This window comes from Gossypium hirsutum, chromosome A08, assembly GCF_007990345.1.
Source record: "Gossypium hirsutum isolate 1008001.06 chromosome A08, Gossypium_hirsutum_v2.1, whole genome shotgun sequence".
Taxonomy (NCBI): Eukaryota; Viridiplantae; Streptophyta; class Magnoliopsida; order Malvales; family Malvaceae; genus Gossypium; species Gossypium hirsutum.
In genome coordinates this window covers 113,199,997-113,216,858 of record NC_053431.1, presented here as the reverse complement: position 1 = coordinate 113,216,858, position 16,862 = coordinate 113,199,997, and the positions used below count along the sequence as shown (strand labels likewise).

General features: G+C 36.1%; 1 protein-coding gene across 3 annotated transcripts in view; it reads right to left on the bottom strand.

The window, feature by feature from the left end:
• LOC107919490 (uncharacterized) overlaps positions 1-16,862 on the bottom strand; it is a 38,520-nt gene that overhangs the window by 13,989 nt on the left and 7,669 nt on the right. For all 3 annotated transcript variants that reach the window (XM_041074825.1, XM_016848944.2, XM_041074826.1), the window contains 28 exons: positions 13,123-13,190; positions 12,422-12,542; positions 12,131-12,337; positions 11,841-12,044; positions 11,612-11,721; positions 10,897-10,993; positions 10,663-10,761; positions 9,974-10,129; positions 9,819-9,893; positions 9,263-9,736; positions 8,814-9,161; positions 8,512-8,643; positions 8,118-8,231; positions 7,856-8,040; positions 7,617-7,725; positions 6,917-7,060; positions 6,509-6,799; positions 5,676-6,314; positions 5,388-5,579; positions 4,331-4,434; positions 3,613-3,902; positions 3,426-3,510; positions 3,003-3,341; positions 2,483-2,833; positions 1,907-2,396; positions 1,506-1,669; positions 669-831; positions 224-493 (listed from right to left, as the gene is read on the bottom strand). In XM_041074825.1, the coding sequence (XP_040930759.1) occupies positions 224-493; positions 669-831; positions 1,506-1,669; positions 1,907-2,396; positions 2,483-2,833; positions 3,003-3,341; positions 3,426-3,510; positions 3,613-3,902; positions 4,331-4,434; positions 5,388-5,579; positions 5,676-6,314; positions 6,509-6,799; positions 6,917-7,060; positions 7,617-7,725; positions 7,856-8,040; positions 8,118-8,231; positions 8,512-8,643; positions 8,814-9,161; positions 9,263-9,736; positions 9,819-9,893; positions 9,974-10,129; positions 10,663-10,761; positions 10,897-10,993; positions 11,612-11,721; positions 11,841-12,044; positions 12,131-12,337; positions 12,422-12,542; positions 13,123-13,190 (6,021 nt within the window). The remainder of the gene's footprint in view (positions 1-223; positions 494-668; positions 832-1,505; positions 1,670-1,906; positions 2,397-2,482; positions 2,834-3,002; positions 3,342-3,425; positions 3,511-3,612; positions 3,903-4,330; positions 4,435-5,387; positions 5,580-5,675; positions 6,315-6,508; positions 6,800-6,916; positions 7,061-7,616; positions 7,726-7,855; positions 8,041-8,117; positions 8,232-8,511; positions 8,644-8,813; positions 9,162-9,262; positions 9,737-9,818; positions 9,894-9,973; positions 10,130-10,662; positions 10,762-10,896; positions 10,994-11,611; positions 11,722-11,840; positions 12,045-12,130; positions 12,338-12,421; positions 12,543-13,122; positions 13,191-16,862) is intronic.

Below are 16,862 nucleotides of genomic sequence, written 5' to 3'. Positions count from 1 at the left end.
ATGTCAAAAGAAGGTGGTGAAATAGCAAGAGAAGCCAATAACTTACTCAACAAAGTTAACCAAAATAATAGGAAAATGAAATTTCACTTAAAACGCTGATCTATGTATCTCTAAACATTTTTCATCTTTACATTAATGCATAAATAAATCACAAAGCTTGTAATAAAGGACAAAGAAAGTGATATCCTCCATCAATATAGTTAAAGAGATTAAAAGACTATACCACTGCATCTGCTATAATGATTGTCACCATTGTTCTAATTTTCCTGCAGAGCTCTCCTTTCAAGTGAGAGTCCAACATGCTTTTTGATACAGGAACATTTATAGGCTTCATGTTGCCAGCTGGCATTTTAATAATATCTGAGAACCCTCTCCTCTCAGTGGCTCTAACATAAATGTCCTGTCCAAGTTTGTTTTGTGGGATGATATAATAACTTCTCTTTTGGTGGACATTAACAATTGATCTTGTTGCAGAGGTTGGAGAACATGCTTCCTGTTTAACATAGAGAAGAAACTTTTCAACACCAAAAATCAAGACAAAAAGGAAACTTTCAGAACTGAAAATGATAAAAGATAAAAAAAAGAGGATTCATATCAGCACCATATAGACACCAGACACTAACAAATAGCGTACTACCAGAACATATCAAGCAATTCCAAAAACTTACTGGTCTTTTATAATATTGATGAATAGCACTAAGATTATTCCAGCTTGCATAAGCTTGAATAATCATATTAGCATTAGACACAGAGATATTCAAGTTGAGATCTCTTGTGGAGGTGAAACGTAACTGAGTAGCTGCACCAGGGGAACTAGGATCATACTGATACCTGGAAATTATCATAAAATTTGGGCCAGGAAAGTCAATGCAAAGAAGACATCAATCACATACAAGGATGGCAAAAAGCAGTATAAGAGCAGATGAAATCTAAGATAAAGCTAAAAGAAGCTAAGGATAATTTATTTCATAAATAGCAGGGTAAAGGACTATACATCTTCTGTGAATAGGAAGAGGAAGAAAGTAAGAAAACTTACAAACCCATCCAATAAATGTGAAATTTCAGAATTTTGATTACCAAGAAAAAATTGTTAGAAAAATATAAGTGCTTAAATATCAAGCTTTCAGTCTTCAAACTTAACTCTTAAGACAAATATCAACTACCAAAACTACAACACCATTCTATATAGTTTACATACCACTGGGGTAATCAGTTTGATCAAAACCAGCATTCTAAACCTCGCTTATGCAACTACTAAACTTAATGAAGCAAAACAAACGAAATTTGAAAACTCAAATTAAAGGAAATTAATAAAGCATAAAATTTTCTTAAATCTAGAATGAACTATCAGTTGGTATCCTATTCATCACAAGGGAGCACAGTATCCAAAAACTACACTTATTATTATTATTTTTTATCTTGGATAAATAAACTACACACGCCAAACAGCTGAGGGGTGCCAACTAAAGTATTACATTTAATTCGATGCATCATATGATGATTACCTTAAAAACCCATCCATTGGCTCAACAATCGGCTCCCATGATTCATATTTATCATTATATGACCTCGCAGCTAAAGAGAAGCTAACATTAGAATTTGAATAATCAGGTCTTCCCCGTAAACTGAATGCAATTCCACTCAATGATATATTAAACAATGGCACCATCTGCAAAAAGTCAAGCATAAAGCTGTTTGAATTAAACCAAAGTAAATTTACCCAGTATCATAAAGGTTCCTAGTTGTAAAAGATAAATCCAATTACAACTTGAGAGGCTTTTTTACTGAAAACTGAAAGTTTTAGACTAGAATATTTCAGAACTAAAGAGGAAGAGAAAAACCATAGACCACAGTAAACAATGATCTGCCCAAGAAACATAGAAGAAACTCAGATAAAATTACATACCAGGCCACCATAGTCATCAAAAAGGGCTGCAGAAAAGGTTGTTATTTCTGCATCAATGACCGTATCATCTGAACCACTGTGTAAATATGGATCAGCCAGCTTTAAAGCAAACCTCCTTGGGGGTTTTCTGGATCCACCACGGACAAAAAAAGTCCCCAACTCATTAGCAACAACCCAGATGCTAAATGGTACAGTGCCAAACTTGGCATCTGTTGTGTCCCAAACACTTTCTTCCAGAAACTGATCACCAGTTACCATATCACTCCGAATGCATCTTAATGTGCAAATATCTTGTTGCTTTGGTGGGCCCTTACATGCAATGCAACCTAAAGAAACATAACCTGGAGGAGCTTGAGGCAACCAAAAAGAAATATTCTCCATTCCTCTCTGCTTCTTAATCTGTCCAACTGGCTGAAAGCCTGAAGGTGCTTTGAAAAGCTCTTCATCTTCAGCATCATGCAAAACAATACATGTATTTGGAGGCTCATACCTGGCCCACAGAAAATTAAAGATCATCAATGTCTATGAATAAAACAAGATATGTCCAAAAAAATCCATTTATTAAATATCCCGTACCCTTGAACAGCAATATCACCAAAATACACCATTCCTAGGGGGATCTCTGGGCGCCATATGGATATTTGCTTCCTTGAGCTTGAACCTCTATTCCACCAAACCAACCTAAAACTAGCAACAGCTTCAAAACGCCGGCCAGAATTTGCAACTGTTGAACGATTTGACTGTTGATTGCTGACGCGACCAGATACGGAAGCTTGGATATCTGAACTTCTAGATGCTTTCGGATAAAATTCAGGAGACCTAAGAATTCCATAACGTAATTCATATGCTCTAGCTAGTAACCTCAAAGTAGTGGGTTCTGCTGGCAGGAAGGTACCAAGAGAATTGTCCACGCGCCAAAATGCCAGGCTGGATGGATATCCACAATTCACAAGTAGCATTTTGGAAGCAAATAATGTCATTAGAAACTTTGTTAACATAACAGTACTAGCAATCCATGAAGGATAAAAACATTTGCCCACAAGAATAAACGGACAACCAAAGTCATGATAGGATGGAGCTTTATGATTATACATACCGGTTGGTAGCACTGGTGGTGATGCAGTCCCTGAGGGAACAAGGGGAAACAAAAGAATCTAAGATGCAGAAAGTAGAAGATGATGATGGTCGCAACTTTCCAGGGGAAACCACACAACCTAATGCAACATAACCTTCAGGAGGTTCTGGGAGCCAAACAGAACAGCAGCTTTCCCCCTCACCAAGCACACCATTTGACGATGTCTTGGAATTAACTTCACATTCATCAGATATACCTCCAGAATCTAAAGGTGGCCAAATTCGTTTAAAAGACAGCGGTCTCTTGAGCGGCACGTAGTTGGTATTTACAGCAAGAACTCCTTTTGTAGGTGGTTTGTCCCTGTCAAGTGAAGACCATGAGCATCAAAGCACAGGAAGAAGCAGAATAACTTTCATACCAAGATATAGTAAAGAGTTCACTGACAATGGTGTCAAACAGTCACCAAGAACTGCAAAACCAACTGGTGCGCAAGCTCTCCAAAAGGAATATATCTGGTCACTGTCGGGATCTGAAAAGCATGCTAGGGCTATAAGTCAACCATGTGAAACTTCAAACAAATTCATTTCCAACAATATTGGATTTAAAAAAGGAGAAAAAAAATCAGGCATACTTCTAATTGTTCCAACTCTGTCAAACTGAGAACAATTGACAGTCATTTCCCTTGATGTTCTCCTTAAAAAGGCCAAAATATCTTCTTCAACTGCTAAAAACAGTCTAAGGATGCTGAATGAGAAATTCATGAATATGTCTGAAACAGACAAATGTATATTTGTCTTTCCAGAAGCATTAGAATACTTAATGGTGGTGTCAAAAGGCTCCAAAATTCTGACTCCATTACTCTCCATTGTCAAGCCAAGGGCATTTGCAGTCATCTCAACATTATCACCTTTCAGAACAAGCCTGCAGTTACATGCCAGCATCGAATATCAACTGTCATATCATCAAAAGTTCATTGCAAGTATAAGCCCCATTCCTAGGCCACATGTCTCTAGCTCTACAATTTGACATTGAAGGAAACGAAAAAAAAAGTTCTATTTTGACATCTGACCGCTTTAAGAAGTGCTTACAAGCATACAAGAATGATTTGATCATGAAATTATACTACTGCAAATTTCATAAACTGAAAGTTTTGAGAAATAAGGAATTTAACATAATTTACATGAAAAAGATGGTATAACAAAAAGGAAAATTGAATATGCACTATAGTTTAGAATATGAGCAAATCTATGAGTATCAAAAAGTAGTCGGCATTGAGAAACAAGTGACATGAGGTTTGTAATTGATGATGAAGATAGTAATAAATAAATAAATAAATAAAAAAGAACCACCTTACAAAAGCATCCAACTGAGCATGCAAAAGCTTGTTAGACAAGACTGAAGATTCTCCTACATCTTTTGATGCATTGTAAAAGGTCAGTTCTGGACCAATTGCCTGCAAAAGGACAAATTGTTCATGGAGATCTATTTAAGTGTAAATATGTCACTTTCAATCAACCATAGCAGATAGTAATTTTGTCACATTTAGAATAAAACATGTTAAGCATACGTGAGCATGGGGCACAATAACATATTATCACACTTTAATGGAAGTCTTGACATCAATAACATAGTGTATACAAACAGCAAGACAGCATTTACAAAGATTCATACCCAATAACGTATCTAAATCAGTCAGCAAGAAATAAAAATGAAGAGAAGGCATTATCAAACAATAAATGTAATCAGGTATACTGGTTTTCTCCCCTTCCATTTTTTTCAATTTCAGAAACTCATATATACGAGTTAGTGAAGAAACTTTCATAAATATGAATAGAAATAGTGTGCCGGTAGATGTGTCAGAACTTAAATTTCTTAAAAGGAAAAAAGAACTGTTAAGTACTTTATATTAATTGTAATACAAAATCTATTGTAAGAATACAAATTGATTACCAATACTCCCAAAAGATTAAAAAAATAGAGCTCAGATTTATCATATTCTTTAATCTATACACAAAGACTAGGGGCTCCAACATTGTAACAATTTGATTTGGTAACTCTTGAAATCCTGAAATATGTCAAGAACAGTATCACAAATTATTTCTACCACGCCCTCTTTCAGGAAAAAGAGAGAGCATCATGCTTCAAACCTAGGATCTCTATCCAAATCCCACTTCATCCTTACCACTAAAGTGAAAACAATTGGCTTTTCTACCAACCAATTTTTTTATATAGAAACATGGGATTTGAATTGCTATCCTACTTGTTACAATTCTTGATGCAAATATCCTTTCAGTTTCCCAGCAAATCACTGACCGAAGCACACCTCAATAACTAGCTAACTTTATGAAAAATAATAATAAACTCAAAAGAAAGTCCGAAATAACAACAACGAAACAAACAACCAACCTGAAATTCAACTATAAACTCTGCAGATCTGTCAACAGCAGCATTTTGGGGTGCAAGCTGATTAGCAATTTCCCTTGCAGTATCCACTTGCGGATCTTCCTCTCCTCCCTCAAAGTAGACCAGATCATCCTTTGAAGCAGAGTAGCCACTGTTTGTTCCCAGGGAAATACACGAATCTAAATAATGCCCATTCTGCACCAAGATAACCGTAGCTATGAACTGGGCCCATTCTCGGAGAAGATGTTGGTTCATTAGGTCAACAAAATAAGATGTGATTAAAACTTATACCTTGATAAGAACATTCTTGAATTGCAACTTTTTCCCATTCCCCACATATATCATAGCCTCACTACTAGGTGCACAAAGATCAATTCCCTCCCTATCTTTTAAATGCAATATTCCACCATTACCATCATAAATAAAGTGATCAAACTTTTCATCATCAGCAATTAAGGGTTTCACAGGACAGAGAGAGAACTGAGACAATGGCTGTGTGTATGTTGATTTATCTAATATAATAGCATCTACCATATGCAAGGACTTCTTATCTTCTTCATCTGTCAGCATAGTGCCAACTGTTGGAACAAAAAACTCAACAAGTGCCAGCAGAAAATCTAGTGCTACAAGCAACTGAGGCTTCTGGACACAAATTGAGACAGATGTTGACGATTGACCAAATTTTGCATCAAGAAGTAGCATCGTAGGAAATGGTTTGATATTATTCCCTTTTGTAACATTTTCATTAGATATGAACTGGCCATTGGTATTAGCAACAGAAACTACAGGGTTTTTCGGCATCGCTATTGCCAACTTGAACTCTTCCTTAGTTCCCACACGATTATCAATCACAGTGAAACCCTTAAGACTTGCAGACAGAAAACCTTCACCTAAAGTATTAGACATGTAGAGAAGCCAGGTGCCACTTGCCTGCATAACAAAGAGAAAAAGAAATAAGGACCTGGACATGCATGCGATTTACTATACCATGAACAATTAACTTAAAAGCCGGGCAGTCTCTATTCTTCTTGAAAGACATGATACCCCATAAAGATTCATCAAAAAGAACAAATGAGATGATAGAACTACAGAATCTGAAACAAATGTACAAAATGGAAATTTACCTGCACAGTGGCCAGAGGTGAACGCCATTCCTCCCCAACATATAAGCCCATTTCAACAAGATTGATGACAACTGAAACTTTCATGGCAGTCCAAGTTTCATCATTTGGAGTCCTAGGCTCAACATCTGCAGTAGTCTGAGGAATAACATCTTCTACAACATCCTCTGATGATGTTACAAAGTCGCTGCCTATTGGTGGTACAATATGTGGTGTCTCAGATATATTAGACAGTGCACACTCAGTAATAATCATATACTCCCTGTTTGACAACTCTGCTTTCAACTCCTCTATCTGAAAATCATGTCAAAGAAACATTTAACTCAACATTTCTCTTCATAAAAAAGGCAACAAGACCACAGAGGATTTTGCTTGATGTGCCAGTACATCAATGAACACATAGTCCATTACCTTGATGTCAGCTTCAATACTTGGTATTTGATGCATTAAGTCTCGAAGGGACCTCCGGATGACAATAGAAACACCTTTGACATCCTTAATAATACTTTCACTTAAGTCTGATTCAGTACCAACATTTAAATTGATGTCCTCAACCTGCATCCCATTAGAGAAAATGACTGAGGAAAATGCATGTGAAGATTAAGTTAGAAAAGTTCAGAGTTGAAATATATTATTCATCAGAACAAATTTGTCCCATCTGATGTGGTAATAATTACTTGGTCCAACTTGAAACATCTTATTTATGAAATTCATAGGCCAAACTTGAACTTATTCAATAATTTTTTTCCCTGGCTAGAAGGGTATGCTTGGAAAAAAGATGGTGGAATTTATATGCTTGGAAAAAAGATGGTGGAATTTGTATTATTACTCAACGTTAACAACAGAGAATCAAATCTGATTGATTATTCCATTTTATACAATGATATGTACAAAAATACACTACTTCTGAAGAAAGTGTTGAACATTTATGGTATAAGAAAGTCAAATAAAGAACCAACAAAAGCCTCAAAGAAATGATAGCTTAAAGAAGGATTCACCATATTTAAGTTATAGAAGGGAGAAATCACAAACACATTCATGCCACTTTTACTTCAATTTCTTACATCTACTAAGCTGGCCTATCAATTGGCAATCTAGTCATGATCCTCACCATAATTGTCATTATTTCAAAATGGACAGCATTCAAGTCACTTTTACTGCCACAGAACCAATGGAAGGTATTCTGCACCGTAATATGAACAACATCAAGCTTCAAATAACTGTCACAGAAAATGAAAACAGTTAATATTAGCATGTCATGATCAATGAAAAATATAAAGATAGCTCACATGGGCAGAAAACCAACTAAAAATTAAAATTCAATAAAGCTATATTCCAGTATCAACATACTCGAAGCTGTCTGTCTTGCGAGGCATCAGAATTATAGGTTTCCTAAGTGAAAGATCCAACCTTAAGGCAGGTGACCCTTCAATTTCACTAGTCGTGAACCACTTCTCTGAGTTCGTACCTTGATCTTTCAATTTGACTACACTTTTTGAATCCTTGGGAACAAGACCCATAAAGTAACTGATAACCTACATTATCAAGTTTGAAATACATGAGATAACTAAAATGGCACTAAGTAATTGCTAATAATTAAAAGTTATGTTACCTCCTGCACAAAGCGATTCAAGTAAACAATGCGTACTTCGGAAAGTTGGCCAAACAGGCTATATTCAAAACCTTCGTAATCTTCATCATCAATGCTGAATGAAGTGAAAACCAGCTTCACAACATCCAGAAAGAAAAAAATGGTTAAAATTTACAAACATTATAAACTAAATTCAGACAAATATACCAATGAGTAAAATATGAAAAGTACACAGATCCACAAATTCAGACAAGTACACAGATTAGGGTTCTGTCGTTATGAAGAACTCCAAACAAAACCAGTTACACTCGAAAAGAAAATGATCCTGAAATAACTTGTGCAACAAATCCACAAATCTAACAGATGAAATATTTTTTTCTTTGTACGGTTAGTAGAAGATGGCAAAATTAAATACCTCAACAAATGATGTGCCTCCAGGATCTCTCATATCACAGATCCAGAAATACATATGGTTGCTTGGGAGGCTGTCATCACTTATTCTCAAGTTTCCCAATGCTGCATTGATACTAAAAGAAGATGGGAACACCTTTAAACAAAAGAGAAGTTTTAATATTAAAACAATAAACATCAAATTCAAAAACAGGTAACTGAGTTTCAAATAGAAAAAAATGCAGTTGTTAAGATGAGAAAAGGGAAGGAATAAAATACTAAAAGGAAGGCAACATTGAGTAAAACTGCGAAACAACTGAGGCAGACCTTTATATCAGTACGCAGATTTTCTTGCGACAAAGTAGCAAACTTGGTTTCATTTTCATTCATCAACAAAATCTGAGCATGAGCCATATTTAATGCTAAATTGAAAATAATTCTGGATTTCCCTTTTCCTAGCAGACCTTTGACCACAGGCTCCTCAATGCTAGTTGACTGTAAATTGTCAGTAGGATCTTCACTAGAAATATCACGTTTCACACCAACTGCAGAAGAACTATCACTAAAAGACTCACAGCTTTCTTCCTCAATGGTGATAGAACTAGCAAATTCCATAATAGCAAGGATTGTTGGTCTACGACAGAAAAAAGACAAAGTAGCCAGAGTCACAGTGACCTGAAAATAGCCTGTTATTACTTCAATGAAATATAAAAGAACAAGATAATAGATGAGAAGAAGATGACTGAAGTCTATTTCCAACCCAGAGAAGAACCTACCTTCATGTCAATATTGTCATATAGGGGAGAGTTCTGGTCATAAATAACTATTTGTGCCTTTACAAAACTATTTAATGTATCACTTAGTTCAATATCCTCAGTTCTCGGAAGCAGTTTGCCATCAGGGAGTAAACCAGTAACACGACTAAAACTCTGAGTCGGTAACGAGGTTTTCCCTGATGAGAGAAATCCTTGCAAACTAACTAATTCAGATGCTTTACGAGGTGTGGGTGTTGTGCTCTCAACAGAATCAACCAAATTTTCAGGGGCTTCATAAAATTTTTCGTCTCCTTCACTTGGGGACAACACAATGGATGCATCCTCCAATACTGAATGTGCATCTGCACTTCGTATAAAAGATCTTGCCAAGTAGCAAGGCTTAGACACAGTACTGCAGCAAATCATATCTTCGATTTCCAGTGATTTCAGCATAGTGCCAATAAACATATCATTCCCTTTTATTGAAAGTTCAACCTGTGTTGACAAAGGTAAAAATTTATAAGATCAAAACAAATAGAAATATGAATTGACATAAACGTGATAATGTGAACCTTACCTGACCACCTATTGCTCGGAATTCAAATAGAGGATACTCTTCAGCAAGAAGCACCTTAATGAAACTCCACTCATGCTAGAAAAGATAGGCAAATAAATCAATTCCTAAGCAGTTCGACTTTAGTTGAATTTCATGGCAATATAGTCCAGGCTTACCTCATGGTTATAACTAAAGCTGATCTTCAACTCATCAAGAACTCCAGTTATAAAAACACTTTCTATCTTTGCTAAATCAACTGTATCATGCTTGTCATTAGGTTCTGTTTCCGAGTCTGATGAAGTTTCAGATAGACTAGTAATAGGCGCAGAAGCCTGCAGAGAGAATATTATTTAGAATTATTCCTTTCTTTGCATCAGAAATATTATGTGAACCATGAAAAATGATTCCTTCGTAACAAGTATAATATGCTCTTGCCCTTCTTGATGATGCCCCTTGATTTTATAGAGCATTATCCTCCAAGAATGTGATGCAAGTGTGCTAGAAGAAACTTTATCACTTCCAAATTTCTAATTTCCTTACTAGCATTTACGTCTTCATCATATAAGGTCCAGCTATTTTTATGTCCAAAGGGAGAATTACCATTTTCACAACTCAAGTGCCAGAGAACTATTTTGGTAGATTTATTTTGTAGGAATCGTGTTTCTCAAAATAGTAATGTTTTAGGATCCTACTCCAACTAACTAGTATGCCTGTTTATATCTCAATGTATTGTTAGACTTGTTGGAGTTAATATCTATTAAAGATTCAGGTTACTAAGAGAATTTGTAGCTAAGTTTCCTATCACTTCTTCTTCTACTACTATTCCCTTGCTCTCTTTTTGATAGATTAAACCAGGAAGACCTACTGAAGCATGATAAATAGCTCCCTGCAGGCGTCTTTGCCATGCTTTCCTTGAATCATCATCATCACACTGCAATATAAGTGCATTCACATCTTCCACCACCTAGTAAGAAAAATAACAAAAACAAAGCAATATTCAGGAGGGGGGTTCCACATTTGAACAAGAAAAGAATTTAAGTTAATATCTCACTACATTCCTTGGTTAATACTGTTTTAATAACTGAAATGCTCTTACAACCTTGCTATTTGACCGTGCAGCATCACAAACAGCCAGCACAGATTCCATATCACCAGCCAACTCTGTTGAAACTAGATACACTTGTTTTCCTCTCAAACTACAAGGCAAGTAAACCAGGACATAAACTTAGAAACTGAAGTACAAGTGAGAAGATCACATAAATCAGGAAGGCTATATCATAAAGTAAACTAGCTGGTGTAACTAAACAAGCAAGAAGCTGTTGATGACTTTAGCCATCAAAAAATGCAACTTTTTTGGTGTATCCAGCCACATTTGAGTACATCCATCCTCATCAAATTCATATCTGCCCAAAAAGATTACAAGAGGTGGAGTTTCGTCCATGCTCCACAATTCTCATAGTAGGTTTCTAATATAATCTACTAAAAAGAGATTTTACCATGTAATAGTCATTAGTGAAGCAATCTCTTACCGTAGCTACAAGTTCCAAAAAAAAAAATTTTGAAAATTAGATTAAAAAAGCAGGCTCAGCTTTAAGACTTCAAAAAGAGATCTAATTCTACTAAATTTTAAAGTAGTGGTGAAGCATGTTAGATGTAATCTTGTTCATTCATATCTCCTAAATCCTAAAATACATATCCGGTTATCTTTTATGATCATGCTAGTTGACTTTTTCATACAATCTTCAACATACACCTTTATCTATATAAGATGATCATGCCATTGGAAAATCAATTTGGAGAAGTTGGCTACTAACCTGACATACTGTTTGTATGACTTAGAACCAGGAGTTTCAAGTACATACAGAAAAGGCCCTACTAAGCACAAGTATCTCCGCTGCCAAACAGCTTCCCTGTTTCCCACACCCTATAACATAAAAATAGAAGGGGAGGGGGCAGGAGTAGGAAGAAAGGTCAATAGAATAAAAACGGACCAGAAACTGACAATATATGTATATGTAAGTACAAGAGAGACAGGAGAGAGACCTTCCTACTAAGAACAAACAACCAACCCTCAAAGTCAGCTTGATTCCAAGGACGAAAGATATCTGGATTGTCTTTGTCCTCCTCCCGAAAGATTTTAATTACTTGCATCAATCTATGGTACCGAGCAGGAGAGAAGTGGAAACCTAATGATGGTAACTGCACAGCAAGTCTTGTTGATGGGTATGATGGGTTCTCTAAGCGAATCTGTGTGAAAAAATAATTGACTTCAGATTAAAGAACACACAACAATCTTAAAACAATGTTTTGAGGGAAATTGTCTACAACTTTACCTGCTGAAGTTTCAAGATTACCCCACATTTTTCAATAACAGGCAAGAAACTAACAACGTCAACATTGGTAGAACCTGCGGACTTCTTTGGAAACGTTTGACTCCAATGGTAATCACCATCAACCAGAAAAGCAGAAACATCACTTAAAACCAAATCAAACTGCAAATACAAATCAAGCACCTCTGAAGATGCACGTGTATAGTCATCCTGTAAATATTCAGCAAATACCATATAAATTACACATCTCAAATTATTAACTAATTAAGGTGGGGCTTATCTTCATCCTCTAACCTGTGAACGGATGATCAAATTTCCCAAATCAAGAAGAAGTTTTGTTGAATGCTTGCTGTTGGGTCGAAATTCAGTTGGAATCGTAATCTTAGGAGCTGCAATATCCAAGTCTAGCAGAAACCTACAAATAGGTAAAAGATAAATGCTTTTGCATTTTAACAGCTTATCCAAATAATTTTCCTCTCAAAGTTAATGTGCAGAATATTTGATCACATGAATCAAAAGGAGTTAACAAGACATGATATGTAAGAACTACACAAGAGCCAAACATGGTCAAGGCTATATAACCCAAAGAGCAACATCTGAAGATTATAGCTTACGTACCTAGAAAAGTGAATTCCAATGAAATAAGACAATGGAAATATAAAAAGAATTGATCAACCATGATATTTATACACGGTAAAGCAAAGCAGAACAAGACAACAAATGAAGCTTCCAAATTCACAGTTATGTACCATTAGCCTCCGGTCAAGGTCTCATGAGGCAATTATGGTTCTGACATCAATAGACATAAATTATGTAGCTATATACATAAGACCATCCATTGCAAGTATTAAGAAGCAGCAGAGATAAATACTAAAACACCGAGTCCAGAAGGACAAAGTATAAACAATACCCCAGCAATTGTTCAAGATATATAATTCTTTCCAAACTGCCAAAAATACAGTCACTAGTGCAACTTTGACTCTAAAGAAGCAAACCTGGCATGGTCCTTCAAAGCCTTGTTCACTTGTTGCTGAGCAGACCGTCTGACTCCATCAATTGTCATCTAATAATCAGTTAATACACGATTAGCAAACCAATCAACACTGACAATATGTTAGTAGTAACTGTCCGAAGGAAGAGAGCATAAAAATCAAGATAAACTTGCTACTTACTGGTGGTGCTTCAACAGTAAATTTATTTAAAGAATCTGCCTTAGAATTCTTTAAAACAGGAACATCTAGTCACCTTACTAAATTCCTAAGAAAATAAATACTCTCACACTAAGACACTAACTTTGTTGTTTAGTTTCTCATATGTAGACACAATGATACACCAAGGATACTGTTGAGAAAATTTGATTTATTTGACAGCATTGAATAGCTAACCTTTTGGGGATTATAGCTGATTTTTAAAGATTCTAATTAGAGATATTCTTCCTTGCATGATTCAATGCTTCATGTATATATATCTGTACATATTTCTGAGAAATATATAGTTTTTGAGTGAGTTTTCCTCAATATATTAGAGTATTCATCTCTAATTTCATCATGGTATCAGATTTTTTATTCGTTTTTTGGGATAATTCTTTTCAGATTTTCAAAGTTTTGTTCCAAAAACCCTAAAAACACTAAATTGGTACTTTCCACCTTAGCCTTTATTTTCTCTCACCGCCCCTACCATTGGAGTGGAAATCCACTCGTCGGCAAAACCTCGAAGGCTGGTGACCAGAAGACCCGTGCATGGGCCTCATGCGCCGTCACAAGGTTTTGCCTCTTTGTTTCACACACCGTGCGTGGCCTCCACTTGCTGCTGCCATGTTTTTCCAACGCCGTCACAGTGCTCTCTGCTCCCTTCCAGTCATTCTCCTTTGATTGGTGGTGTATTTCGGCCAAGTTTTTTTGTGAAGGATGTGGTTTTTGTTATAATTTTTTCAAGCAGATCTTTTGGGGTATTACTTTTTTTTTCAGCATTATGGCGAAGGGCAAGAAGCTAGTGATTCCAACCGATAATCCATCGTTGCAAATTAGTCTTGTGAAGCTTGATGAACGTAATTACCTTGCTTGGTCAAGGTCCTGCTTGTTATTTATCAAGGCTCGTGGATTGCAAGGATAAATCACCAGTACCACATCAAAACCTGAACTCAGTGATTCAACTTTTAGTCAGTGGGATTCAGCAAACCCTCTTGTTATGGCATGGCTTATCAACTTTATGCAACCCCATATTTCCAAAACTTATTTGATGCTTGATACAGTGGAAAAGATTTGGAATGTTGTTGCTCTCACCTACTCTCGTATTGGGAATGGTGCGCAAATTTTTGAGATTCATAATAAAGTTCATGGTACAAAATAGGGGAGCTAACAATTTCTCAATATTTTGCTAAATTAAGTGGCTTGTGGCAAGAACTTGATTATTATCAAGATTTTTAGGCGACTTGTACCAGTGATGCCAGGAAATTTCAGAAGATGATGGAAAAGGGGCAAGTTTTTGATTTTTTGGCTGAGTTGAGTACTGGGTATGATCAGATTCGAATTCAAGTTCTTCAAAAAACTCTGTTCCCTTCTCTCCATAAGGCATACTCTTATGTACAACAAGAGAGTTGGTGTGCTGTTATGCTTTACAATCCACCTATTGAGAAAGCTGGCCTCATTGCTAACCAAGATGGTCCATCGGGTGGTAAGTCTGACAAAGATCACTTAACATGTGACTACTGTGGTAAGCCTCGGCACACTAAAGATTCGTGCTGGAAGTTACACGGTCACCCTACTCAATATCGTGGTGCAAAACAATGGAGTAATTCTCGGTCCTAGGAAAATTTGTTAACTCTGTGACAACAGAGGACAAGTCCACTTCTGCTGGGAGTTTTACCTCGGACGAGATTCAACATCTCGTCTCAATTGGACTCTACCTAGAGTGCTAAGTCTAATCATGCGAAATCAAGTTCTGTTTTAAATGTTTCATCTACTTCTGAATCTAGGATTATTGATTCCGGTGCAAATAAACATATGGCAGAATCAAGCAAAAACTTATTTAACTATAGTACTTGTCCATCTAAAGATAACGTGCCAATAGCCGATGGCTCTCTTACCTCCATCTCTGGAACAGGTTTTGTTGTTTGTACTCCCAATATCACTTTATCCTTTATCCTCCATGTCCCTAAATTTCCAGTTAACCTTTTATCTATTAGTACTATCACTAAAGCCTTAAATTGTAAACTTGGATTCTTTCCCGATTATTATGGCTTTCAGGACCTCCAAACAGGGAAGACGATTGGCAGTGGTAGATGATGGCTTATATCTTCTGAATCGATCATCCAGTATGTCTCAAGCCTTATTTGGAGAGGATAAATATGTCAACTGAGTGATAATTCAGTAGTACAGTCGGTTAGGACATCCATCATTTAATGTTTTAGCCAAGATGTTTCCTACTTTCTTTTCAAGAACTTAGTTGGATTCTTTAATTTGTGATGCATTTGAGTTTGCTAAGCATACAAGAAACAATTATCCTTTACATGATAATAAAAGTATTGTTTCTTTTGAGATTATTCATTCTGATGTTTTGGGCCCTACTCGCCTGACTTTTTTATTTGGTAATCATTGATTTGTTACATTTATTGACTGTTGCACTCGGATGACATTGGTTTTTCATTAAAGTCCAAAAGTAATGTTTTCTCGTGTTTTCGTTCTTTTCATAAATTGATTACTACTCAGTTTGATGCTAAGGTTAAGATTTTGCGAACTGATAATGGAATCGAGTATAACGTTAATGATTATTTAGAAGCATATGGGATTCTACATCAGACCAGTTGTCTCGGTAGAAGTACTTAGAATGTTATTGTCGAAAGGAAAAATTGACATCTTTTGGAGGTTGCTAGATCACTTATGTTCACTATGAACCTCCCAATGGGGGGATGCGATTTTGGTTGCTGCTTATCTCATTAATCAGATGCCTCTTCGAATCCTTGATTTTAAAAGTCACATAGAAATCTTACAGGGCAAGACGGATTACCCGATTTCACTGAAGGTATTTGGCTGTGTTTTCTTTGTCCATCTTCGACATGGGAGCAAACTGGATCCTCGAGCAATCAAATGAGTTTTCATCGGATGCCCTCCCACATAAAAGGGTTACAAATGTTATCATCTGTCATCTAGAAAGTATTATGTAAGTATGCATGTAACATTTCGTGAGGATAAACATTACTTTTCTTTATCACAGCCATCTCTTCAGGGAAAGATTACTAAAAATGAAAAGATGACACCTTACTCTACTACTCTTCCGAGGGAAAATTTAGTTCCAATAGAGACTTCGATTCAAGAGAAGACTAGTGGACGGTTGTCGGATAGGCCTAATTTAATGACATACACTAGAAAAGGCAAGAAAGAAGATGCCATCATACAATCTACTTTGTTCCCTAACTCTTCACTACCATGTGAGTATTCTTTACCTAAATTTGCTACCGATTTAGAATTACCAATAGCCCAACGAAAAGGTGTTAAAACTTGCCTTTTTTATCCTATCTCTGACTTTGTCTCTTATGATTCATTATCCTCATCCTATAAAGTTTTTGCTTTGTCTTTGTTCTTTATGCCTGTTTCACAGGATTGGAGATAAGATATCACTGATCCAAGATGGAAGAAGGCTATGATAGAAGAAATGCGGGCTTTAACAAAAAAGTGAGACGTAGGAACTAGTTAATCCTCCTAAAGGGCAAAAAATGATTGGCTGCAAATGGGTGTTT